This window comes from Equus caballus, chromosome 8 (genome assembly GCF_041296265.1).
Source record: "Equus caballus isolate H_3958 breed thoroughbred chromosome 8, TB-T2T, whole genome shotgun sequence".
Classification (NCBI taxonomy): Eukaryota; Metazoa; Chordata; class Mammalia; order Perissodactyla; family Equidae; genus Equus; species Equus caballus.
The window spans coordinates 462,580-489,159 of NC_091691.1; the positions used below are offsets into that span (position 1 = coordinate 462,580).

Genomic DNA, 26,580 nt, shown 5'->3' on the forward strand with positions numbered 1-26,580 from the left:
AAGTGTTTATCAGACTGGAGGGCTCTTGAGCATATAAGGTGGGTGGGGAGAGCAAACTGCCAAAGATAAACCCACAGTTTGCTTGGCTAGCCACTCGCCCTGCCCTCTGCTGATAGCAGATGGGGGCACAGTGCAGGACTGCAGGGCAGGGAGACCCAGCGGGGACCCTGCTGTGGCAGCAGGAAGGAGAGGCGCCTGCAATGGAAGGTAAGCTGTTCTCCTGGGCAGCCCCCCCACTGGGAGGGAGCATTGCCCTGCCAGGCAGACCTGTGCTCCTAGGTGCCTGGCCTCAGCTCCTCCAGCCAGCAGTCAGTCTTCAGTTCTCTGGGCTCATAGCAAAGCCATTGGGATAACCAACAGCAGTTTAGGACTCTTCAGAGTCCTTGAGTTGAATTTGGAATGGGGTCTGCTTTGCACTGGCTGCTTGAACTCAGTTCTGGCTCCCTTAGACCCTGTGTGCCTGCACACGCATCTCAGGGCCCTCGATGCCTCCTGCGGGATGGACCCGGGGTGGGGGGCACAGTGGAGCGTCTCCACAGGGCGGGCACCTGGATGCAGCTCCCGGCACCGGCTCCCCAGTGGGCTTCCTCACCTGCAAGCCAGGGCTTCTCTAGGCTCAAGCTCCTGGGGCCTGCAGGAGCACAGGCCACGGCCCCCTGGCCTGTAGGACGTCTAGGGAGCCGCGGTCCCTCAGGGGCGCAGCACCCTGGGCATGTTCCCCACAGACTTGCCTGCCAGGAAGGTTGAGGTGGCCACGAAGACGGGTGCAGCCTCCTCACTGGCAGGCCTCAGGTTCCCATGCTGGTGTGAGGGCCGATGCACCTGCCGTGGGGGCAGGCCCCTTCGATCACGGGATCCTCAGCCTTGCCCAGGAGTAGCAGCCAGCTCTTGATGCCCTGGCAGCAGTCCGTGCCTTCCCCGCACTCCCCACATACTGATAATTTGCTGTTATTTCTTCCTCCTTCCATAGAGAGTGGGCTGGTGCCTGGCCCTGGGTGTCCCCAACTCGGGCCTTGGGTCAGAGCTCTCAGGTTCACCACAACTAAGGCCTCTCCTGCCCTCACCCACCTCCTCCCTCCCTCCTTCTCTGCCCCTTCTGACTGTCTTTTGCCTTCCTTCCACATCAGTGGTTTGCCGAAGAGAGACGAGAGATGCCTCCTGCAGGGCAGGAAGGCTGTGAGTGTCCTCTGCGGGGCGTGAGGGGAGGATGCGGCTGCCTCCAAAGTGACAGCACAGGGAGCCCGAAAGGCATTTCCAGGGAGGAATGTGGGCCCGCAGCTCCTGTGGCCTCAGTCGCTTCCCTCCCGGACCCCACGGGCGCCCCACGGCCTGGCTCTGCTACCTGATGCAGGGGCTGCTCTTTACCTTCCTCACTTATAGCAGAAGGTGACCTTTACAGTGGAAAGACAGATGGACTCCAGAAAATGTTTGTCCTGTGTCTGGCTCAGGATGTCGGGTGAAGTTTGAGTTCGAGCAGTTCTGCCAGTTAACTCACCTTCTTCATGACATGTTGTCACCTGGTGTTGCTTGGCCTTGGGATTCATGCAGACAGTGTGAGCCCAGTCATTGTCTGCTGCCCTCATGTGTGATGCGTTACCACCCTAGGCCATCACAGCGTGGGGCTCTGGTCCCATCCGATGGATTCTGTACCACCTTTTCCTGGACAGAGCTGCTTGCCCTTGGCAATGGTGCGGCAACCTCCGGGCTCTGGGCCCCAGACTTGGCCTGGCTCTCCCTTCTCACCTCTCACCCCTTCCCCAGCAGGGCGACAGGGCTACGATCTCCTGGTGATTGGCGGGGGATCCGGCGGCCTGGCCTGTGCCAAGGAAGGTACGTATCCTGTGTCCCACCACTGTGGCAGGGCCTCTGAGCTTCCTGGACCCCTGGAGAGGGCAGTGTTGTTCTCTGGTGTCGGATGGGCATGCGCCCTGAGGGCCATGAGCAGAATGCATTGTCTCTGCTGCTGACCTGGCCCCTCCAGGGCCCTGTCACCCTGTCGGGGTCACCCCAGCAGGCTCGTTGCTGTGCCCTGCGCCCGCGCCCCAGCTGTCTGTGCAGCACACAGAGACAAGGGTGGCGCGCCAAGTCTGAGTCTGCCCTCCTTGGCTCCAGCCTCAGACCTCACAGGATCTGTCCCCACCCATTGACCATGTCTGCCACCACCTGTGTCCTTGCTGCTCACCTGCTCCAGCCCCTGGCCTCCTCACTGATGTGCAGGTGCTGCCCAAGGGTCGTCCTGGCCTTGCGCCTCCCCCTACTGCCCACCCGCCCAGCCTGCCCTTTGCCATTGGCTGTGGGACTCGCTCGCCTCCCTTCAGTTTTGGCAAGCAAAATGGCCCTACGTAGTGTTGCACCCCTGCTGCACCCCTCCTGCCGGGCACTGAGGGGAGCTCAGTAAAGATGTGTCCAGTGGAGGGAGCTGGACCCTGAGGCCTCCAGAGGCACCGTGTTGTGGTTTGCTGCTAGTCCGAGTGGGAGCAGAGGCCAGCGTTTCACCGGGAGTCGGCTGTCTGCTGGAGGAGTACTGGCCGGCTGCTCGCCCGGCCGCCTGAATGATAGGAGGCAGATGTGGGCCAGGGGAGGAGGAGGAGACAGGAGATAAGGGGAGATGAATGGGCCCAAAGGGCGGGGGGCTGAGTGGGCACCCTGACTGGGAAGCTGTGGTTCTCTGACGTCAGATGGGGGTTTTGGGATCACAGAGCGTAGAGGAGATTTGCTATCCACTGGTGGGGCCAAGGACTGCGGAAGGGTCCCAGCTGATTTAGGGGAGTACAGAGGGACATGAGGTCCTCACCCCAGTGACCACAGGGCCACCCCAGGAAAGGGCCTGCACAGACAGCCGCCTGCCGGGTAATGTCCCTCCTAACAGAAGAAAACCCTGGATGTTGCGGGCACTCCGGTGTCGTGTTGGTTAACTCGCAGTTCCCGGGTCTGTCTTCACCTTTCCGAACAGTGCATTTCTCCCTGTGGAAGATTGTGCTTCTTTGTTTGTTTGTTTGTTTTTGTTTTGGGTTTTTTTTTTTAAGTAAGATTAGCCCTGAGCTAACATCCGCTGCCAATCTTCCTCTTTTTTGCTTGAGGAAGACTGGCCCTGAGCTAACATCTGTGCCCATCTTCCTCTATTTTATACGTGAGACGCTGGCCACAGCATGGCTTCGTGAGTGGTGCATAGGTCCGTGCCCGTGATCTGAACCAGTGAAGCCCGGGCCACCAAAGTGAATCGTGTGGACTTAACTGCTATGCCAGCCGGCTGGCCCCAATTGCGCTTTTTTACAGCTTTATTGAGGTATAATTGACATACAATAAAGCACTCATATTTAAAGTGGACAGCTTGATGAGATTTGACATATGTGCATACCTGTGAAACCAGTACCACGATCAAGAGAGTGGGTGCATCTGTCACCCCTATACTAGTGTGCTCAGGTGGCCGTGACAAACACTACAGCCTGAGCAGCTTAGATGGCAGGGATTTATTTCCTCCCAGTTCTGGAGACTGGAAGTCCGAGATCGAGGTGCTGGCAGGGTTGGTTTCTCCTGAGGCCTCTCTCCTTGGTGTGTAGATGGCCAGTGTCTCTCTGTCCTCACGTGGCCATTCCTCTGTGTCTGTGTCCTAATCTCTTCTTACAAAGACACCAGTGAGGTGCTATTAGGGCCCACCCAACATAATGACCTCATTCAATCTTGACTACCTCTGTAAAGACCCTGTCTTCAAATAAGCTCTCGTTCTAAGGCTCTGGGGGTTACAGCTTCAACATAGGAATTTGCGGGGACATAATTCAGCCTGTAACAACCCCCAAAACGTCCTCAAACCTTGAGAATCCTCCCCCCACCCCCTAGCCGTACCCCAGAGAACTGATGACCTACTTCTCTCGCTGGAGGTTAGTTTGCATGCTCTGGGGTGCTGCCTAAGGGGCAGCACGCTGGATGGAGTCTCACTTTCCTGACTTCTTTCAGGTGGCATAGCTATTCAGATTTCATCACTGATTAGTAGCTGTGTATGCAGGTAGCGCATGTTGTTTGTAGATGAACATTTGGTTTGTTTGCAGTGTTTGGCTGTTGTGAACAGTGCTGCTGTGAGCATTCGTGTGCGAGTCTTTGTGTTGACATGTTTTAAATTCTCTTTGGTGGTAGGGGCTGGCCCAGTGGCCGAGTGGTTAAGTTTGCTCACTCCGCTTTGGCAGCCAGGGGTTCGCAGGTTCGGATCCTGGGCGTGGACCTACACAACACTCATGAAGCCATGCTGTGGCAGCATCCCACATACAAAACAGAGGAAGACTGGCACAGATGTTAGCTCAGTGACAATCTTCCTGAATCAAAAAAAGGAGGATTGGCAGTGGATGTTAGCTTAGGGCCAATCTTCCTCACATACACACACACAAAATTCTCCTGGTGCATGCCTAAAAGTGGAAAAGCTGGGTCTTGTTGTATGTATTTTTTATTTAGGTGGTTTTTCATTTCTTTCAGCAAGATTTTGTAGTTTTCAATGTACAGGTCTTTTCACAGCTTTTGTCAGATTTATCCCTAAGTGTTTCATATTTTTTATAATAGCTTTATTGAGATATAAGTCACGTACCATATAATTCACTCATTTAAAGTGTGTTATTCAATGGTTTTTAGTATATTCACAGTGTTGTACAACTACTACCACAATCCATTTTAGAACATTCTCGTCACCCTCAAAAACTACTCTGTACCCAGTAGTCACTCCCCATTCCCTCTACTCCTCAGCCTTTGGCCACTGTGAATCCACTTTCTATCTCTATGGATTTGCCCATTCTGGGCATTTCACATAAATATGTGGTCTTTTGTCATGACATCTTTCACTCAGCATGATGTTTTCAGCCTTTGTCCATGATATAACGTGTATGAGTGCTTCATTCCTTTTTACAGCTGAAGAGTTCTCCATTGATATTGGGTAGACCATATTCTCTGTCTCTGCTTGTCCACTGATATTGGGTAGACCACATTCTGTTTCTCTACTTGTCCTCTGATATTGGGTTGACCACACTCTGTTTCTCTACTTGTCCACTGATATTGGGTAGACCACACTCTGTTTCTCTACTTGTCCACTGATATTGGGTAGACCATATTCTCTGTCTCTACTTGTCCTCTGATATTGGGTAGACCACAGACTGTTTCTCTACTTGTCCACTGATATTGGGTAGACCACACTCTGTTTCTCTACTTCTCTGTTGATATTGGGTAGACCACACTCTGTTTCTCTTCTTCTCTGTTGATATTGGGCAGACCACATTCTGTTTCTCTACTTGTCGGTTGATATTGGGTAGACCACATTCTGTTTCTCTACTTGTGCTCTGATATTGGGCAGACCACATTCTGTTTCTCTACTTGTCGGTTGATATTGGGTAGACCACATTCTGTTTCTCTACTTGTCCTCTGATATTGGGCAGACCACATTCTTTTTATCTGCTTGTCCATTGATGGACATTTGGGTTGTTTCCACTTTTTGACTGTTATGAATGATGCTGCTAGGAACATTCACGTACAAATTATTGTGTGGACATATGTTCTCATTTCTTTTGCATGGATACCTAGGAGTGGAGTTGCTCGGTGGTATGGTAACTCAATGTGTAACCTTTTGAGGAACTGCCAGACTGTTTTCCAAAGTGCAATAATGCAGATGGCTGCGCCGTTTTGTATTCCCACGAGCAGCGTATGAGGGTTGCGGTTTTCCACATCTTCACCAGCTCTTGTTATCTGCCTTTCTTATAGTCATCCTAGGTAAGTGTCAGGTGGCAGCTCATCGTGTTTTATTTGCATCTCCCTAATGATTAACGACATGGAGCATATTTTCGTGTGCTTATTGGCCATTTGCCTATCTATGAAGAAATGTCTATTGAAAACCTTTGTCCCTTTTTAAATTGAGTTGTCTTTTTATTATTGAGTTATATGAGTTTTTTGATATATATAATCTGGATACTACACCGTTATCAGACATCTGATTTACAAATACTTTCTCCCATTCTGTGGCTTGTCTTTTCACTTTCTTAATGGTGTCCTTTGTAGCACAAAAGTTTAATTTTGGTGCAGTCCAGTTTACCTCTTGTTTCATTTGTTGCTTATGCTTTTGGCGTCATATAGAAACAGTTGGCTACCCAAGGTCAGAAAGATTTATGCCTATATGTTCTTCTAAGAGTGTTACAGTTTCAAGTCTCACACTGAGGTCTTTGGCTCATTTTGAGTTAATGTACAAATGTGGTGTGAGGTGGCCACCGCAGGGTTTACAGGGACACCTTCACCTTGTCATAGTCTGGCCAAGGGGGCTTCTCCCGCTGTGCGTCTAGTACAAACCCTCGCACGGGCGCGCTTCCGCTCCTCCCTCCCAGCTCGTTCTAGCTTGTCAGACGTTTTACTTTTACACGTTATAAACCCCACACACGTTGTTATTATTTTTGTTTAAACAGTTACCTTCTTAAAAGATTTAAATAATAATAAAGAAATCTGAGGCCGGCCCTGTGGCCGAGTGGTTAAGTTCGCGTGCTCCGCTTTGGCGGCTCGGGATTTCGCCGGTTCGGATCCTGGGCGTGGACATGGCACCACTCATCAGGCCATGCTGAGGCGGCGTCCCACATGCCACAGCTAGAGGGACCCACAACTAAAATACACAACTATGTACTGGGGAGCTTTGGGAGAAAAAGGAAAAGCAAAATCTTTAAAAAGAAAAAAGAGAGAAATCGTACAGCTCTGCCCATGTAGTCCCCATTTCTGGTGCTCTTCGTCCCTCTGTGTGGAACTGAGTTTCCATCTGGCTCATTTTTCTTCTGCTCTGTGGACGTCTGTGAACATCTCTTGTAATGTGGCTTGGGGGTGATGAATTCTTTCAGCTTTTATATGTCTGAAGACACCTTTATTTTTCAAATACTTTCTCGGGGTACAGAATTCAAGGCAGACAGTTTTTCCTTTGAGCAATTTACAGATGTTGCCCCTCTGTCTTCTGCTCGTTTCTGATGAGAAATCTCCTGCCATCTTCGTCTCTGTTCCTCTGTCGTGTGTCTTTTTTCTCTGGTCGTTTTTAGGGTTTTCTCTTTTCGTTGGATTTGAGCTATTTAGTGATGGCGTGCCTTGGTGTAGTTCCTGATTGTTTTTCTGCCAGAGTTCATTGAACTTCCTGAGTCTGTGGATTTATACTTTTCATCAAGTTGTGAGCATTTTCAACCATTATTTCTTCAGATAATTGCCCTGTCCTTCCCTCTCTTTCACTTTGGAAGACTTTAATTACATGGGTCTTGAAGTCGCCCCACAGCTCGTTAGTGCTCTCCTCATTCTCGGTGGGTTCTGGTCCTATGTTTTTAAATTCGCTAATAAAAGATTCTGCAGCGCCCAGGCCACCACTGACCCCACGCAATGTATTTTTCATCTCTTGTAATTTTCATCTCCGTAAATTTGACTTGGGTCATTTTTTGTATCTTCTACGTTGATTCTTAGCTTTTGAACATGTGCAATACAGCTATAATACCTCTTTTACTTTCTTTTCTGCTAATTCTGACATCTGTGTCAGTTCTTAGTTTCCTTTGACTGATTATTTTTCTCTTTATGGCTTATATTTTCCTGCTTCTTTGCATGCCTGGTAATTTTTGAACGGAGGCCAAACACTTTGAACCTAACTGGTTGGGTTCTGGATATTTTTGTATTACTAGAAATATTTTTGAGCATGTTCTGGGATGCAGGTGAGAGACAGTTTGATCCTTCCGGGTCTTCTGCTTAAGATTTGGTGGGCAGGTCCAGAGCTGTGCCCCATCTAGGGCTGGTTATTCTCAACTACTGAGGCCTGACCTTCCTCAGCACTTACCTAACGCCCCAGGAAGGATGTGTTTTCTCCAGGCCGGCTTCTGGGAAGAGGCGCTCTTCCTGGCCCTGTGTGAGCACTGTCTCCTCTGGTCCTTCTGGGTGGTTCTTTCCCGGCCTCGGGTAGTGTCCTCACACACCTGAGCTGACCAGGTGGCCAGGTTCTCTGTGCAGATCTCTCCTCTCTGGTCCTTGCCCCAGGAACTCTGGCGACCTCAGTCTCCCTGGACTCTCGGCCCCTCTCCTCAGCCAGGGGTCTGCTGGACTCTGCCCAGACCCCTCCCTGGGCCAACTCTCCAGGCGTGGGGCTCGCCTCGCTTCCTTCCTGTCTCTCGGAGATCGCTGTCCTTTGTCTCCAATGTCCAGTGTCTTGAAACCCATTGTTTTCCGTATTTTGTCTGGAGTTTTGGTTGTTTCAGCAGGGAGGGTAGGCCTGGACCCTGTTGCTCTGTCGTGGTCAGTCATGGAAGTGGGTGTTGGCGCATCTGAAGAGTCTTTTTGGCTGGAACTTTTAAGTCAAGCACTGCAATCCCATCATTAATGAGCAGAACAGGTTTTTAATGAAGACTTCTAAAACTTTGTTCCAATTTTGGTTTCTGATGGCCATGAATCAAGTGTGTTCCGTAGTGTTTCAAACACTCACTGTCACAACGTTTCAGCCAGGTGTGCCCTCAGAGGCCGTGCAGTCCGGGGCCCGGGGTTGGGGGAGGCAGTGCCCCTGGCTGCCAAGGCAAGCCCTGCAGCCAGCCGTGGCTGGTCGGTGTCAGGGTGAGCCTCAGAACCGGGGATTTGCGGCCCAGGGGCACCCGCTGACTGCCCCGGGTGGCCGGGAGGCTCCAGCTAGGGAGTGCAGTTTCCAGTTGGGGTCTCACTCCCACTGTGGGGGCTGGCTGACCCTGGGCCTCCTGTGTTTCACTTCTGAGCCTCCGTTTTCTCACTACGAGAGTGAGGCAGCAAAGGCCCCCTTGGGGGCTCCGATGAGGGTAGATCTCCAGTGGAGGCCCCACGAGGTGTCTGCGGGGGAAGGGAGGAGGGGAGCAAGTCCACTAGGAGCGTGAGGGGGAGCCTCCAAGCCCGGGGCCTCTCCTAAGGAGCGGGTGCTCCTGTGATGCGTCCCAGTGTGCTCAGGGGGAGCACTGGACTCGTGCTGAATGTCTGGGCTTCGCCCCAGGTTGGGCAGCAGGCAAGGGAGGGCTGGGCCCAGTGCTGCTGAGGCAGGTGCACGAAGGAGGGCAGGGACCCCACTGGTCCCAGCACTGCCATGGTGGGCAATGTGAAGGCTGCGGTCCGAGAGGAGGCCTGAGGGTTCCCTCCTGGGGGCAGCAGGCACTGGGGGGCTGGGTACAGAGCTGGTGGGCAGCCACTGGCCCGGGTCTTTTCCTGCCCTCTTCTGGGCTTCGTGGGCCCCAAGGTGTCCCCAGCCCCAGCCCTGAAGCAGCTTTCTGGTTGTGCCTACCTGCCTGCTCCTCTTGTCATTCCAGCTGCTCAGCTGGGAAAGAAGGTGGCCGTGGTCGACTATGTGGAGCCTTCCCCTCGAGGTAGGCAGCCCCCGGCAGGAGCTGTGTGTCTGGGGAGGGGACTGGGAGGGGGCCCTGATTCATGTACAGAGGGCAGCTGAGCCCAGAGCCATTCACCCCCCGCTATGCAGAGTCTCTGGACAGCGGACAGCATCCTGTTTCTTGTGTGAGCTGCCATTACTTTAAAGTTCCTTGTTCTTCTCATTTGAAAATGACTCTGAATACAATTACAGAGAGTAAATCCATGTGGCAGGGTCCACCTGGGCCATGTTTGAGTGAAAAACGACAACTTCAAGGAATTCTAAACAACTGTAGAAGAATAGGAAACCCTGTGGAGTCACCTGAATATAAATTTACATGTGCTCTTCCTACCGTGTCAGGCACCAGGTGGGGCCTCGGCGGCACCTGTGTGAATGTCGGCTGCATCCCCAAGAAGCTGATGCACCAGGCGGCACTGCTGGGGGGCATGATCCGAGATGCCCCCCACTACGGCTGGGAGGTACCCCCGCTGGTCCCACACGATTGGTGAGGAGCCGGGCTGTGCCCAGCACTTTTCTGCTCCTCTTGGGGGAAGCGGAGGTCTCTGCATTCCCTTACCCTCACGGGCGCGTGCTGCCTGCGGATGGGGCTCCCCTGGATGCTCTGGCAAAGTCTGGGGACGTTTTTGGTTCTCACCACTGCGGGGGCTGCTGCACCGACTGGGGGGAGCCCCAGCATGCACTGAGCGTCCTGTGTCCTGTGGTGCACAGGACGCCCCATGAGGGACACTTCGGCCCAAAGGCCAGTGCTGAGGTGTGGGAGCCCCCTCAGCCTCAGCAGGCGGCCCTCCTGCTCACACGGCACACGGGCCCCTTCTTGTGCTCAGATGGCCTGGATCAGGGCCTTGGCCATGTTCTGATGGCTCTGGACCAAAGCCCTCATTTTCCATGGGTCCAAAGCCCCACAGCCCCAAACCTGGAGCAGAGACAGCGGCTGTGGGATGGAGGTCACGTTTTTCCACCTTTAGAAACAGTTCATAAACACACTGTTTACATCCGATAGCACGTTGTGAGACTACAGCTAACACTTCTGTTGTGGTTTTTAATGTTTTGTTTTGTGTGTTAACAGGAGGAAAATGGCTGAAGCTGTTCAAAACCATGTGAAATCCCTGAACTGGGGGCACCGGGTCCAGCTGCAGGACAGGTGCTGAGGCCTTGCCCGTCCCCGTGGCCTCCTCTGGATCATTTCATACCTTGACAACAGGGTTCAGTGATAAGATGAGGGGACCCTGTTGTGGATGGGGTTGAGCAGACAGTCAGTGGACAGGGCAAGTACCCTGGGAGTGGAAGGCTGCCCTGCTGGCTGCCACCTGCAGAGTCCAGAGCACTGAGGAGCAAGGGGCACGTTGACAGGATGGCCGGAGCCTGAGGCTGTGCCAGGGAGGAAGTGTGCTCGGGGCCAGCGCCAGGGAACATGCAGGCCAGAGTGTGGGGCCTTGGTGAGGGCCACCCTAGTGGCCAGCTCCTTCCTCGAGGCAGGCAGCCTTTCTCCTGCCAGGGCCAACCTCAGTGATGTGAAGTATCCCAGTGGGCCCCACATGGCTGGTGCAGAGGCCCAGGCACCACTGAGTGAACCCCACACCTCACCTCTCACCTCCAGGCTCCCACACTCACTGCACACTTCCAGCTCCCCTGGCACGGATGAAGGGGCCTGGCATTGTCTGCTGGAGCAGATGTCCAACATGACCTTTCCACTCTGAAACCGCCAGCCCCCGCCAGCCCCGTGGGGTCCCCCAAGCCAGATCCCCACCCTTCCTCCCACTGAAGTATTGTCCCTGAGGAGTGGCTGCCAGGGGAGGTGCCTGGAACTGCACTTGAGTTGGGCTGTTCCTTGTTCCGTGCCTTGTAGCTGTCCTGTGCCCGTGTGTGTGGTGGAGGGGACAGTGGCCCCTCAGAGGTCTGGTGGCTCATCTAAGCACTCTCTGCTTGGCCCCAAGGTGGTCTTCCTGGAGCTGTGAAGTAGGCAGCAGTTTTGTGCCCACAGACCCAAGAGCACTGAGCCAGTGAAGCCGGCCCACCACCCACCATAGGCTTGCCCAGGGGTCCCCTAGGGAGCTAAGCTGTACTGTGTTGTTTCTCCTCCACGTGGGGCTCGGTGTCCCCTCGTGCAGTTTGCTGGAGGCATCGGGCTCTGCCATCTTTCCTGCTGGCCCTGGGCAGCTCCTAGGCAGGTGCCAAACGAGCCCAACCCCAGGCTGGCTCTGGCGCCACCCGCACAGGAGGCTGGAGCCTGCCTCAGGTGTTTGTGGCCCCCGGCTGTCACCGGGCTGTTGGATGAGTGAGGACTTCCACAGGAGCTTCCTGCAGCTCGAGTGGTGCCTGAAGGTGCCGGGCTTGCCCTTGGGGAGAACACGAGGTCAAGGAGGCAGTGAAGCCTCACCAGAGCCGCCAAGAAGCCCCCTGCAGCGCAGCCTTTGTAATGAGAAGGCGTGGGTCCTTTCTGCACACCCCACACCTGCCGCTCCTGTGTCCTTGTTGTACCTGTTCTTCTGGCTTCACTGTCCCCTAAAGGCAGGAGGTGATGGATGCCTGGTGGGCACCCTCCCTTGCCAGGGGAAGTTGGCGGTTTGGGTGCAGGGGTAACTGGGTGTGCGTGGGACCTCTGCTCCCTGGTGGGATGTGCCCAGGTGACAAGGATGGACCCCAGTGGAGGCCCGGCCACTTCTGTCATCACACACCAGGGCTGTAGTCAGACTCAGGATGGTGCTGAGCTGCTGTGTCTCTGCCTGGCAGCTGTGGTCACCATGCTCCAGGGAACAGCGAGTGGCCTGTCCCATGCTTCCTGACGCTTCTCCAGTCACCTCTTGCCTGACTTGAGCCATGGGCCATGGGCCTGAGCTCGCTTTTTAGCAATCTGCCCCATGCTCCCTGTTTAACCCAGAGGTGAGGCTTAATTTGCAGAGGAAATGTTTGAAAGTCCCATTTTTATTTTGCAGAAAAGTCAAGTACTTTAACATCAAGGCCAGCTTTGTCAATGAGCACATGGTCTGCGGTGTCACAAAAGATGGGAAAGAGGTGAGAGCCCGATGGCCTGAGGGGGCCCTTGAGGCCATCCTCATGTTCCAGGGACCTTGGGCAGGCCTGGCTCCAGCTTTGCTCGGCCTCAGTGTTATGCTCAGTAACATGCGCTGCTGCAGTTGACACAACGGGTCCCTTTGAGGCCATCTTAATTCTTTACAAAGGAGGAAACGGGCCGCGTGAGACGCCGCCTGCTGCGCAGGGTGCCGGGCGGTCACCCCTTGGATGGTTTTGTGGGACTTGAGGCACGCGATGCCCACAGGGTGCTCTGCAAACTGCGAAGTCCTGGGAGTTGAACGTCTCCCTGCCCTCTTCCACCTGTCCCCCAGACCCTTGGAGGGTTCCCCGCTCCGTGGGGCTCTGAGCTGCTGCCCACAGGTCAGCACTGCGGGCAGAGGTTGTCATAAGCATGCTTGGGTCCCTGCCCATGGCTGGGTCCTCTGCCCGGGTGACCGCAGCATATCTGTGTGACTGTAGCTTTCTGGGTTTATTCTCAGACTCTGCTTTCGGCTGAGCACATTGTCATCGCGACTGGAGGGCGGCCGAGGTACCCCACGCATGTAAGTGTCCCCAAAACACAGCCTTCGCGCCCACCCCAGCCACAGTCGTGGTCTCCAGGCTCAAGCAGTACACTGTTTACATAAGTGCCTCCCACACCAGCTGCCCTCCCCACTCTTTCCTATTGTTAAAATTTTTTTTTCTGTACTCAGTATTGTCACTTTTTATTATCTGATCTTCTCTTGAATCCACTCCGCTGAAGCAGGTCACCAGGGACCCCACACTGCTGACTCTTGAGAGCAGTTCTCACTTCACTGCTCAGCTGGCTTCTGGGGTGCCGCCAGATCTGTTCTCCTTGTTCTCAGCATCACTTACCTTTCCTCAGTTTCCTTTGTTGACTCCTCCTTTACCGCTGCTAATTCTAGGACATTTTCTTCCCTCCAAAGTGGAGCCCTGCCCCCGTTAGCAGTCACTGTCCACTCCCTGCTTCCCGCAGCCTCTGGCAACCACTGGTCCGCTCTCTATCTCTGTGGATTGGCTATTCTGGACGTTTCACGTAAATGGAATCAGACAGCATGTGGCCTTGTGACTGGCGTCCTGCACTTAGTGTAGTGTTTTCACGGTTCATCCTTGCTGTAGCCTGTGTCAGAACTTCATTCCTTTTTATGGCCAAACAATATCCCATTGTGGGGATACACAGGCACACCTCGTGTTATTGTACTTCATTTTATTGCATTCCACAGGTATTGTGTTTTTTACAGACTGAAGGTTTGTGGCAACCTCATGTTGAGCAAGTTTATCAGCACCATTTTCCTAACAGCATTTGCTCACTTCCTGTCTCTGTGTCACATTTTGGTAATTGTCACAGTATTTCAGACTTCTTCATTATCGTTATAATTGTTCCGATGACGTGTGATCAGTGGCCTCTGATGTTACTATGGTAATTGCTTTAGGGTGCCAAAAACAGCACCCAAGTAAGATGGCGAGCTCAGTCGATAAATGTATGTGTTCTCACTGCTCCACCAACACCCGTCTCTCTCCCTCTCCTCGGGCCTCCCTATTCCCTGAGACACAACCATTTTGAAATTAGGCCAATTAATAACCCTGCAATGGCCTCTAAGGGTTCAAATGAAAGATGAGTCACACGTCTCTCACTTTAAATCAAAAGCTACAAGTGATTAAGCTTAGTGAGGAAGGAATGTCCAAAGCTGAGATAGGCCAAAAGCTGGGCCTCTTGGGCCAAAAAGTTAGCCAAGTTGAGAATGCAAAGGAAAAGTCCTTGAAGGAAATTAAAAGTGCTGCTCCAGTGAACACAGGAGATAAGAAGGCAAAACAGCCTTATTGCTGATACGGAGAAAGTGTTAGTGGTCTGGGTAGAAGATCAAACCAGCCACAACATTCCCTTAAGCCGAAGCCTAATCCAGAGCAAGGCCCTAATTCTCTTTAATTCTACAAAGGCTGAGCGAAGTCAGGAAGCTGCGGAAGAAAAGGTTGAAGCCAGCAGAGGTTGGTTCATGAAATTTAAGGAAAGAAGCGTCTCCGTGACGTATAAGTGCAGGTGAAGCAGCAAGTGCTGATGCAGAAGCTGCAGCGAGTTCTCCAGAAGGTCTGGCTAAGATCATTCATGAAGGTGGCCACTCTAAACAACAGATTTTCAGTGTAGACAGAACAGCCTTGTATTGGAAGAAGACGCCATCTAGGACTTTCGTCGCTAGGGAGGAGAAGTCAGTGCCTCCCTTCAAAGCTTCAAAGGACAGCCTGACTCTCTTGTTAGGGGCTAATGCAGCTGGTGACTTGAAGGTGAAGCCTGATCATTTATCATTCCAGAAAGCCTAGGGCCCTTAAGAATTGTGCTAAATCTACTCTGCTGTGCTCCATACCTGAAATGACAAAGCCTGGATGACAGCACATCTGTGTACAACATGGTTTACTGAATATTTTAAGCCCACTGTGGAGACCTACTGCTCAGAAAAAAAGATTCGTTTCAAAATGTTACTGCTCACGGTCGCCCTGACCTGGTCGCCCAAGAGCTCTGATAGAGATGTGAACGAGATGAGTGTTGTTTTCATGCCTGCTAACACAGTATCCATTCTGCAGCCCATGGATCAAGGAGTCATTTTGAAATAGATCTCGTAAGGCTCTAGCTGCCATGGATCGTGATTCCTCTGATGGATCTGGGCCAAGTAAATTGACAACCTTCTGGAAAGCATTCACCATTCTAGACGCCATTAAGAACATTTGTGATTCATGGGAAGAGGTCCAGATAGCAGCATTAACAGGATTTTGGAGGAAGTGGATTCCAGCCCTCATGGATGACTTTGAGGGTTCCAGGCTTCAGTGGAGGAAGTAGCTGCAGGTGTGGAAGTAGCGGGAGAACTAGAGTCAGAAGAGGAGCCTGCGAGGACTGAACTGCTGCAATCTCCTGACAGACGGACGGGTGAGGAGCTGCTTCGTGTGGACGAACAGAGAAAGTGGTTTCTTGAGATGGAATCTCCTCCTGGTGCAGATGCTGTGACGATTGTTGAAACGACAACCAGGGATTTAGAATCTGACGTAATCTTAGTTGGTGAAGCAGCGGCAGGGTTTGAGAGGATGGACGCCAGTTTTGAAAGAAGTTCTCCTGCGGGTAAAATGCTGTCGAACAGCATCGCACGCCGCAGAGAAATCATTGGTGAGAGGAAGAGTCAGTCAGTGCGGCCAGCTTCACTGTTGGGTTATTTCAGGAAATTGCCACAGCCACCCGAACCTTCAGCAACCCCCGCCCTGATCTGTCAGCGGCCATCGGCACCGAGGCCAGACCCTCCACCAGCAAAAGGATCACGACTCTCTGAAGGCTCAGATGATGGTTAGCATCTTTTAGTAATAAAGTACTTTTTACTTAAGTTATGCACGTTGTTTTTTTAGACATAATGCTATTTTATACTTAATAGACTACAGTGTACGTAAACATAACTTTTATATGCACTGGGAAACTGAAAAATTGGTGTGACTCGCTTTATTGCAATATTCCCTTTGTTGTGGTGGTCTCAAGGTCTGCCTGTACTGTATTTTGTTTATCCGTTTGTCCACTGACGGACATCTGGGTTGTTTCCACTTTGGCTGTCACGGACAGCACTGCTGTGGACACCTGTGTTGCAGCTTTTCTGTGGATTTGACTTTTCACTTCCCCTGGGTGTGTACCTAGAGTCGAGTTCCTGGGTCACAGGGTCTGTGTTTAACCTTTTGAGGACCTGCCAGACTGTTTTCCAAAGCAGCTACATGATTTTACGTTCCCGCCAGCAGTGTGTGAAGGTCATACTTTCATGTTACTTCGCATGTCTTAGCATATTTTTTGAAAACCGAACATTTCAAATGAAGTAATGTGTTAAGTCTGAAATCAGAATCTCCCTCCACCATAAGATTTTGTTCATTGCTGTTTGTTTGTTGGGCGATTTTCTGGACTAATTTTGTAAATCTTTATTGTTTGTCGCTTGAGGCCACTGAAGTCTCTGCTCAGTTAGCTTAGTGGTCAGCTAACAACTGGATAGAGTTCCTTCAACGCTGGGAGCCTAGCATCTCCCAGCCTTTGCCAAGGCCCTGTGGGCGTCTGGGGCACACCTTCAACACTCAGCCAGGTAGCGGAAACTGTGCCTTAGCTTTCACTTCCTACCTGGACAGAGCCCCAAGGGCAGCCAGAGGTCAGAGTCAGGGCCATCCCAGGCCTTGCCCAGGTGTGTGCGCAGCCCAGTGCACACGCCCAGCCTTTGAGATCCCCAGGAATGTGCTGGAGCTTTTCAAAGCCCCTGTGGACATCTCATTCCTCAGCTTTTCCCTTTAAGCTTTTGGTCAGTCTGTTGTCTGCTTCGACTGTTATCCATCACGTCCGTCAGCTGTGATGTCAGGTCATTGGGCACATCCCCCCCGAGGAGAGGTTTCAGCCCCGGGCAGGTTCGAGCGAGGCCAGATGGAGACAGGCCTCTGGAGTGGGTCTTCCAGGAAACCTCGGCAGGTCGAACAGTGGCTGTTCTTTGGGAAGGAGCTTTGAAAGGCTCCCGCTCTGTTCCGCTCTCTCTGGTACTGTCAATTTTCAAGGCTACCGCTGAGCTGGGGGATGGCACTAGTGTAAGTTAGAATTCCACAAAACTCACCATTCTTACCAAATGTCAGCTGTTTTTCTTGACTAAATGTTCCCTGTGTTGCTGTGCACCTTCAGTTTGTTTCCGGAGCTCTGAGGAAGTTGGAGCTGACCGTTTCCCCAGCTCTTCTGCTGTCTTTATGGAGGGGTGAACTTTGGGAGGGCCTCACTCCACCATTTTCCCTGACGTCACCTCTGCCCAGTCTTAAGTGGGGGGGCTTCTCTGCCCTCCCTCCTACAAGGAAAGTGGAGCTGAGGAAGAGGACCCAGCGTTGGACTGGGGGGAATGGGAAGCAGGAAGGAGAACAGAGGGGCTTGGCCAAGGCTACCTCCTCACAGGTCTCCCAGGGGCCCGGGGAGCTGAGCTCCCCGAGCCCTGAGCCTCCACATGGGCTGCAGCAAAGGGCACCAGACTGACGGATCCCACAGGCTGGAGGCCACTCCTGCCTCTTGTGTAGATCCAGACAGAGCAAGGGAAGTGGTTCTGTTTCTTCTCAGATGCTTAAATAACCTTCATTCAGTTCTGTGCTTTCTCTAGAAACTGGGAACAGAGGGTACCGAGGAAAATGTGTACGTCCAGGCCTCAGAGGGCCGCCAGACCTCCCTTCTGGCCCTCAGGCCAGCAAAAGCAGCCTCCAGAGAGGGCCAGGCAGCTTGTGCGTAGTGGTGGCCCTTGGGCAGGCTGCACAGCTCTGTAGGTGACAGGGTGCTGCTGTTCAAGGTAGCTACACCAGACGGGCAGAGCAGGTGACCATCAGTGACCCCTCACCCAGCAGCCAGGCCAATGTTGGTTCCGATTAAAGCCCCCGAGGCCACGGTCATCTCCCGGGAGCCAGGCGGTCATCTCGACTCCTTTGAGGCACCGGTCCGAACTGCACATGTGCTTGAGCCAGGTGGCCCTGTGGAGGGGACTGGCCTGGCCCCGTCCTGCTGGGCCTTGGCAGGGCAGCTGCCAGTGTCTCCACTTGCCCAGAGCAGGATGAAGCAGGAGCTGCCGGGTGCTGGAGGAGGCGGCTTAGATGCCCTCTCCCCTCCACTGCCTGCCCAGGACGACCCCGCAACAAGGCTTGCTTATGTTCCAGTCCCTTTGATTTTCAGACCTTTCAGTTTTCCTTGAGCAAACCCGAGAAATTCCTGACTTTATTTTTTTTGCCAATTGAAATCATAAACTGTTTGAAATCCGTTTCCTCTCCACCAGCACATCTTATTCACGGGCCACTACGAGGGCACCTGTCTCTCTGCCTCCCCACCTGCTTAGCGGCCCCTCATCAGGCCCTGAGGGGATACGGGGTGGTCTGTTCAGTGCCTGGGCACAGGGCCACCTGACTGGCCCCGAGGGTGCCTGGCGGCATCCAGCCTTCATCCTGGTGCCCTTAGAGCCTGCCAGCCCCTCCACACCCTGCCTCACTCTGCTCCTCTCCTCTCCTCCCCTCTGCCCTGGGTCTGGATCAAGGGGAGAGTCCTGGGGAGCAGAGAAGAAAGACCCACTGGCTGTGCCCCAGCTCCCTGGCCGCCTGTCACAGCCAAGGAGTGCCCGGTGTGTCGCTGCTGGGCAGGTGGTGCACTGACTTAGATATAGACAGATCACCCGTCCCCAGAGGCCACAACCTGAAGAAAAGTCTGCAGAGCAGGGAAGTGCACCCACACGTGAGCTGGGGGACTCTGGTTGAGTTGTGTCTGCAAAATGGACATCCTCCTCATGCCAAGTGGTGCTCTCCTCATACTGGTCCTTCTTTCTCGGATAGATCGAAGGTGCTTTGGAATATGGAATTACCAGTGATGACATCTTCTGGCTGAAAGAATCCCCTGGAAAAACGTAAGACCTGAACTGTGCCTCCGTGGGGCCCTCTTTCTGTTCACTGTGGTAGGTGTCAGGGCTCCTTGGAGCCCTGTGTTGGACCTTTTCCCTCTCTACCTGAAATCAGGAAGGAAGCCCAGTACCCGTGCCCCTTGCAGGACTGTTGACACACTGTATCCTGTGACTGTCTTGCAAGTGGTGACTTGACTCACATAAAGTGAATCAGCCACTTATTGCCTACAACAGTGGTTTTCAAACAGGGTTCCCAGGAGTTCCATGGTTCCAGCTGGCCCTGTCAGAGGCATCAGGGATGGAGGGCATTCAAGGAGGGGAGAGCAGGGTCCGGCCCTCCTCTGGCCTCGGTCAAACATCCCCACTTTCCTCTGGTTTTCGCCTTGGGCTTCCCTGAAATCTAGCAAAGGCTCCACGGCCCTCAGAGCACAGCCCAGTTGTGGAGGTGAGACCGGCAGCGTGAGTGGTTTTACAGTCCCCGAGCAGGTGGAAATGCACGAAGTTCAATACTGCACCCACAGAGCAGCTGTTAGGGTGGCTCCAGGTCCAGACAGCTCTTGCCTTTGGGTACGGAGGGGACCTCGTGCTCGCATGGACCAGAAAGGCCAGCAGAGGGCAGCAGAGGCTTGGCCATCAGCAGCGCTTGGCTGCCTTGGGACTTGCCTCCAAGAGACTGTGTGTGGGACAGTGTGCCGGGAGGTGGACAGGCATGTGTGTGCAAGTATAGGTGTGGGGGAGTGTGTGCATGTGTGCTGTGTGCATGCTGAAGTGTGTGTGTTGTGTGCATGTGTGTGTCATGTGTTCTGCTTGTCGTCATTGTTTCCTACTTCACAACATGTCTTTGTTTGGTGCTGGGGCTTGATTCCCTTGAATGTACGTGGCGGTTTATTTTATCTTTCCGCCATTTGCAAACATCTCAGTTTCTCTTTCTCGGTGTTATAAGATGCTGCACTGAAAACCTTTGGGGTACGTCTTATATACATACACATATACAGTGCCTCTTATGCATTACACATGCCTGTCAGAGGTATTTCCACACGTAGAAAACGCAGGTCCAGGGGTAGGTGCCCTTCACACCACGTGTTTTGCTAACATGCCCCCTCCTGGTGGGCTGCACCGGCCTAACTGTGCACTGTCCGCCTGCCTCTGCCTCCGCCTCCTCGGGCATCCGCTTGCTCCTAGGGCATAGAACTGTGCACTGATCGCTGTGCGCTCCTGCCTGAGGCACGTCGGGGTCCCTCCCAGTTACCGCGGTCAAGCTCGCACAGGTTTGTGTCCCGCTGTCCATTGCCTTCTGCCGGTTCCCCAGGCTGTGGTTTACCTCTTGACTTGCCGATAGTTTTTCATGCAGAAGTTTTTAATTTTTAAGTTGTGACATTCATCACTTTTTCCCTTTGTGTCATAATTTTTGGGTTATTTGTTCTTTTATCTTTCACTACCCAGTAGGTTAAACGTGGCCTGGTTTTGTTTGTGTCTGCTATTAGTAGTCATCTTTTCGTGTGCTTATTGGCCATTTAAAATTGAGTGTGTCTGTCTGTGAGTGTGTGATGTGTGTGTGTGAACTGTCAGCTTGGTCTTTGGCCTGCTTTCTATCTGGTTTTTCTTTTTCTTCTCTTCTCTTTTTCTTACCTTCCAGCTGGTGTGCATATTACGCTGTGACCCCGTGTCGTTTGTATTGCAGATTTTCTCAGCTTGTCACGTCTTTTAACTTGTGCAATGGACAAATTTTTTGTGTGTGTATAACTTAGATCTCTTTTTACACTTAATGGCTTTTAGATTTATTGCATGTTCAGGAAGGCCTGCCCCAACCCCAAGGTTGTTTTTGAAAAGAAGCCCCTGTATTTTCCTTTAGGCCTTCCGCAGGTCGGACTTTCTTTTGCGTCCTTGGGTGTTAGCAGTTCCTCTGTGGTGTGGCGCAGTGGAGACCAGGCTGCCGGGTTCCAGCATCACTGACTGCCTGGCCTCTCGAGCCAATGTGACAGCTCTGTCCCGGGGGGAGTCGTCCTGCTCTGGCCCTTGACTTGGCTTTCCTGAGCCCCTGGTGCAAGTGCCTGGCAGAGTCTTCAGATCTTCTTAGTTTGCTTTCACGTTGATCTCTCTGAGTGGAATGTAGACACACTGCCAGCCACTCCGTAGTAGTCTACTGAGCCCCGGATTGAAACAGCCTTAAACGTGCAGCTGTCTGGGGCCAGCTCCACGCACGGGGCTTCTCCTGTGAGGCATCTTGGCCCATCACTGAAAGCCAGCACTTTTTGAATCCTGGTCTTTTGTCAAATTAGTTCTTGTATGTTTCCCTGGGGTTTTGTTTGTTTGCTGTTTTCCCATTACATTTTAAAAGCAGCATCTCCAGCTTCCAGGAAGGGGTCAGATTCTGGTGTTGCTCTTTCTGCCGGCTGTTCGTCGGAGTCGGGGTGTGCACAGAGGCCAGCCTGGGCCGCAGCTCCGGGCTGCGGAGGGAGGGAGCCCAGGCGCAGCGGGTCCTGCGGCGCTCTGAGAGCAGGCCCTGGGCACGGCCGCTCCTCTGAGACCAGGTGCCGGGGCCGCAGCCGCTTGGCCGGGAAGACACGGCCCCAGATATTTTGGTCAGGAAAGAAACTGCAGTGTTTATTTTCTTCAGAAAAAAACATTTAGAAGATTTTTTTTTAAAAAAGCTCTCTCGTTTAGAAGGAATCTAGGTATGTTATTGTTTAAGAAAAAAAGTGTTTGCAATGTATCAGTCACCCGTTTCGTTCTGAGCATGATTTATGTGAGGAAATGGCTTTTTTAAAAATTAAGCTGGAGATATATCCCTGTACGATGCTTCTGTGAAAATGCGGCTTTTGTCCGCGGCTGTTAATGCAAGTTGTAACAGTGCGATACGGGAGTCAGTGTTTACATGTTACATTCCTCCCCGCAGTCAAAATAAGCCCGGAGGGTCTACAGTAGCATTTCTGTATTTTATCAGCTTGGGCTGGGGCTGAGGGGGAGGCCTCCGCTCACACTTGGAGGGGCTGTTTCTGCCAGATTTATTTGCCTTATAAATATTCCCTGTGTTTATTTTAACTCGCCTTTAGAATGGAGCTGAAATTAATATGGACCCCAGGGCTGCCCCCTGGCCCGGAGTGCTTCCCGCGGCCGGGCGGGACGTTCTACTTGGCCCCATCCATCAGGCCCGCCGGTGGCCGAGGGTGCCCAGCATGCCTGGCCTCCGCCTGCAGTGGGCACCATCTCCCCTGGCCAGCTCCCCAAGGCCTGAGGGAGGCTTTGATGGGCATGCCGGGCCCCAGTCCCTTGCAGGTTCTGCAGCATGCACAGGGCACCACCTCCTCGCCACAAGGGGGCTCGGGCAGGGCGTGTCTGTGTGGGGCACAGGGCCCAGTCACTTCAGACCTGGCGAGTCGAGCCCACGGTGGGGCTGTGTGCGGACTCGGATACCTGGCCCCTTCTGTCACTAAATACTCTACCCTAAACGCCAGCCAAATTGCAAACCTGGGTCCCTTTGTTCATAAGATTGTGCCACATAAGCGTGCCCATCGGGAAATCGTGGAGAATCCGCTTGTGTATCACAACTCCAAGTTCTTGCGGCCCTGTGGCCTCCTGGGGTCGTCCACGCCGCCTTTGCCCCTGCAAGTCATCGTGCTGTGTGGAGCCCGCGGCCACAGAGGCATCCCCCTCAGAGGCCAGCAGGAGCCCCTGCTGCCTCTGCTCCCGCCAGGGCTGGGGAGCCCAGGGCTGAGAGGGCACAAGGGCCCGCGAGCCCAGGGGTGGAAGGCAGCCCGAAACTCCACCTTCACCCCACAGTTGGCCTGGTGTGGAAGCCCTGGAGGTCAGTGTAGAAAACCCCAGCAGACACGGTGTAGGCATGCGCCCCCCAGTGGGCGAGCAGACCCTGAGCAGCACGCAGCCTTGCCGCCCCGAGGCTGGCCTTGTCTGCGACCTGTTTGCCTTTTCCCTCCTCTGGTTTCTTCACTTTTCTGTGGAAATGCAGGACAGGCTGAAGAAGTGAGGAGGATTCTGGAGGAAGGACAGGGGCCCCTGGGCAGGTAGCAGGAGCCCCTTTGGAAGGAATGCTGAGGGGAGGAACGGCCACTCCTGGAAGCTGCCCCCCGCCAGTGGAGAGATGGGAGCACAGAGAGGGTGCACAGCTCGGGGCGGGGCAGGGTGGGGGGGGAAGGCTTGGAGGTGACATGCAGCCCAGCTGTTCAGCCCAGCCACCCCCTGGCAGGTGGAGGGAGCGGGGTGGGCCTACTCCCCGATTCCTTCACTGAGGAGGAGGCAGGCCCTGGGTGTCTGGATCCAAGCGCACCCCGCGCAACCTGGCTCCGCCTCCATCCCACGCCTGCTGATCTCCTTGCCCGCCTGGAGGGCCGCCTCCCTGCCAGGCTTCTGCAGCCAGGCCGCCTGCTGGGGGCTTGGGCCTGGCTGCCCAGCCTGCCCAGGCCAGGATCCTCTGGTCCCCGCCTCCTGTGACTCTTCAGGTGCCCTAACAGTGGGAAACCGAGGTCGCTCTCCTGCAGATGCCCTCACTCCCTGGCGGCAGGTGCATGTGTGCCTGGGCCTACCCGGTGCCTGGAGGCCAGCTCTCTGCAGAGTGGGGCTCTGAGCTGGCGGCTTTGGGCAGATTTTGGTGTTGCCACCTTTCTCTGACAGCAACAAGGACGTGAATGAGGCCGGAGCCACCTGGGGTGGCTCTTCCCCCACGTTGGACCTACAGGCGACTGAGTTGCCATTTCCAGATAACAGCCAGGACCCAGTTGTTCTGCTGCCCACCCAGGTAGCCCGGGTGCCCTTGAAGGGCTGCAGAGCGAGGGACTGCCCCACCCCTCCCGCGCTGCCCCACCTGTGCGCCAGCCTGGCCTGCCCACTCTCCTCGGCTGTGTCCCAGCCCGCCCCTTCCTCTCGTGGGCCCAGGGCTCTGGGAGGCAGCGGCAGCCTTGTGACGGGCGGACTCTACGCGGCCTGCAGAGGTGGCTGTGGAAGGAGCTTTCATTTGACCCTTATTGTTAAGTCCAGAAGCCAACCAGCACTGTAATCATTTTTCTCTCTTTCTAAATGTGAGAGGGAGAAGTAAATTTTATCTCGCGAAGAACCATAGCCATTTATTTAGGAAAACTCACTGTGGCTTTTTGCATTTTCTGTTTAACCTCCACATTCATTTGGTGTGATATCCCGTGTCCAGAAAAGGAGGGACCAGCCATCTGCTGGGACTTGGCTACCAGCTGGTTAAAGCCGTTGAGCGTCCCATGCGTGTCCCTGTGGCTGAGACGCATAGGGCGCAGAGGCTGAGGAATGCACCTCCTCGAAGTGGCATGAGTCCCAGGGCCAGAGCCTCAGGGTGGCATCTGTTACAGGGCCGGAACATAGAGGCTCTGGCTGGTGGTGGTGGGCCCAGCGTCAGGCCCTAGCGGGGAGGGATGGAGCCGGCAGTCCCAGGCAAGCTCAGAGCCAGCCCCACCAGGGAGGAGGCCTTGGGGCCCCCCGCCCCCTGTGCTGCCTCCCTGGGGCACCTGGGCTTGGCAGCCCGTTTGGCATTTCCTGCACTGGTGAGACTGCCAAGGGGCCCACTGCCGCTGTGAGCCCTCACTTTGTGTGGGTGTCCCCTTGGGGAGTGGATCAGGGGCCTTCAAACTCGAGAGGCAGGTGGAGAGCTCTTTAAGCTGAGGCTTCATGAGCCTGAAGTAAGTCTTTTGTTTCTGCTTCCTCCCCCTTCAGATTTTGAACAAGAAAGCCTGCCGTGTGATCAGGCTAAGCCCCTCGTAGTTATACCTTCGCATAACACGTTCACACACCAACAAGCACAGAGAGTGGAGCTGCCCAGAACACACAGACAAGTGAGTCAGGCTGTGAGGGTGCAGGTGGTGACTTCCAGCGTGGGCCGGTGCCCCTGTCTCCGTCTCTCGACGTACTGATAAGGCGAGTTATCCAGCCCTCGGGCTCACTCGGGCCCTGCCCCCAGGCCCCACAAGCTGGTCCCTAATTTCTGTGGCTGCCAGCACCACTGTCTTCCATGGTCATCCAGGCCAGGGGTCTCCAGCGGCCAGGGTAGGCTGAGCTGTAGTTTCAAGGCTACCTGTAAAAACAACACGGTGGCCTGGTCTCTGGTGCCCTCCACCCCTCGGGATCTGGGGGCTGTAGTATCTGTCTCCATTTTTGCTCCAGCATCTTGCTTTAGCCCATCTGAAGAGAGTTCTCTGGTTGGGTTCTTGGATCCTGCATTCTTCAAAGAATAATCATTATTTGATAAATTGAGGGGAGCGCAGAGTGTTGGTAATCTTTGCTCATGAAGACAAGAAGAGGCCCAAAGTTACCCTCAGCACAAGCGGGATGCCCGCTCGTGTGTGAGGTTCCAGTCACACACGTTCGGTCAAGGACACCCACAGAGGAATGGCTGGCTGGCGCCTGCCTCCTCCCAGATGAGCCCTCTGTCGGTGACTCAGAGCTGGTGGCCTGAGGGGTGGGGGCACCATGACTTTGAGGTGGGAGTGGGAGGCCCAGGGTGCTGAGGGGGCTCCGTGGGAGGAGCTGGGGATTTGGCGCCTGCCGGCCCTGCCTCTCTGTCTACCTCCCTGTCCGTGTAGTACAGGAGGTTGGGGAGGCACCCGTGGGCTGCAGAAACAAAATGTTTTTGTCAAAATCAGGAGACCATGTTGCTGCCTTGGATAGGGCAGTGGTATGAGCGCCTGGGCTGTCCTGTAGGCTGCGGGCTGTACCCAGCCCACTCGCGCAGGAGGGTCTGCTCTACAGAGACAGGGAGGCTCTGAGACAGGCAGGGGTAGCCCATGTGGTGACAGAGGGGCTCCACCCGGCCCCTGCACAGCACGTCTGCCCACGAGGCAGTCGACCCCCGCCATCCCCACTACTAGAAGCAGGGAGCAGAGGCACTGAGTGTGGGCACTGATGCTTTTACCCAACCTCGTTCTTACATTTAGGGCAGGATATTCAAAGCGGCTGAAGACTGTTTGTATTTTAAGTAACTCATAATTTCATATCTTAAAGAAAGGCTTATACTTTTCACCATGGGCATCCAGTTCCAGAAAGGTCAGCTTTCGTAGTTTTGAAAATGTACCTACACGTAGACGTTTGTGTTATATATGCATGTGTGCACCCACGTGTTGGTTCTTAGGCATTGCCAGCCATGTGGAGTCCCGAGTGCATGTCTGCGCTCCTGGTGGGTGGGTCCCAGCATCCCCCTCAACTTCCTCACAAGCCGAGCTTGTCCACTCAGTCCAGATGTGAAACCTGGTGCCTCTGTCCCCAGCTCCTGCGAGGAGGCCGTGTGCCAGCTGCTTCCCGCAGGGCACCTGCAGGGCTGCTCCATGGGGTGCGCCGCTTTCTGAATGGATTATCTCACTAGTACCTGCCGGGATTAGTGCTGACACTGCGCTTATCCATCCTGACATCGCCTCCTCTGCTCAAAGGCTGGAGGGGTGATCTGACAAGCCCACCCACACGTCGCTGCCTGAGCTGGAGTTTCCATTCTGTGTTAGGTTCTGTGCACATGTGTGTGTGTGCATGCGTGTGCATCTGTGTGCATGTGTGTGCGCATGCATGAAGTGTCTGGAGCTGAATAACAGGAGGGGATTGATACTACAAGGGCAATTTTTTTTTTTAAAGATTGGCACCTGAGCTAACAACTGTTGCCAGTCTTCCTCTTTTTTTTTTCCTGCTTTTTCTCCCCAAACCCCCGCCCAGTACACAGTTGTATATTTTAGTTGTGGGTCCTTCTAGATGGGCACGTGGGACGCCGCCTCAGTATGGCCTGATGAGCGTGCCATGTCCGCACTCAGGATCCAAACCAGC

At 53.9% G+C, this 26,580-nt stretch overlaps 1 protein-coding gene and 1 non-coding gene across 10 annotated transcripts in view; both read left to right on the forward strand.

Moving 5' to 3' along the window:
* Window positions 1–26,580, forward strand: part of TXNRD2 (thioredoxin reductase 2) — a 51,308-nt gene that overhangs the window by 2,193 nt on the left and 22,535 nt on the right. For 3 of the 9 annotated variants that reach the window (XM_070275164.1, XM_023648097.2, XM_070275162.1), the window contains exons 2-8: window positions 1,762–1,830; window positions 9,288–9,344; window positions 9,704–9,848; window positions 10,431–10,505; window positions 12,298–12,376; window positions 12,877–12,939; window positions 18,737–18,807. In XM_070275164.1, coding sequence (XP_070131265.1) covers window positions 9,763–9,848; window positions 10,431–10,505; window positions 12,298–12,376; window positions 12,877–12,939; window positions 18,737–18,807 — 374 coding nt within the window. In that variant the 5' untranslated portion in view covers window positions 1,762–1,830; window positions 9,288–9,344; window positions 9,704–9,762. Of the gene's footprint in view, window positions 1–35; window positions 208–1,761; window positions 1,831–9,287; window positions 9,345–9,703; window positions 9,849–10,430; window positions 10,506–12,297; window positions 12,377–12,876; window positions 12,940–18,736; window positions 18,808–26,580 lie in introns of those variants that run through there. The other 6 variants (XM_070275165.1, XM_023648096.2, XM_070275163.1 and 3 more) reach the window with 4 other exon arrangements.
* On the forward strand, window positions 19,255–24,693 carry LOC102149418 (endogenous retrovirus group MER34 member 1, envelope). Its single transcript, XR_011441663.1, has 3 exons — window positions 19,255–23,320; window positions 23,431–23,554; window positions 24,493–24,693. It is a non-coding gene; the product is annotated as an endogenous retrovirus group MER34 member 1, envelope (transcript).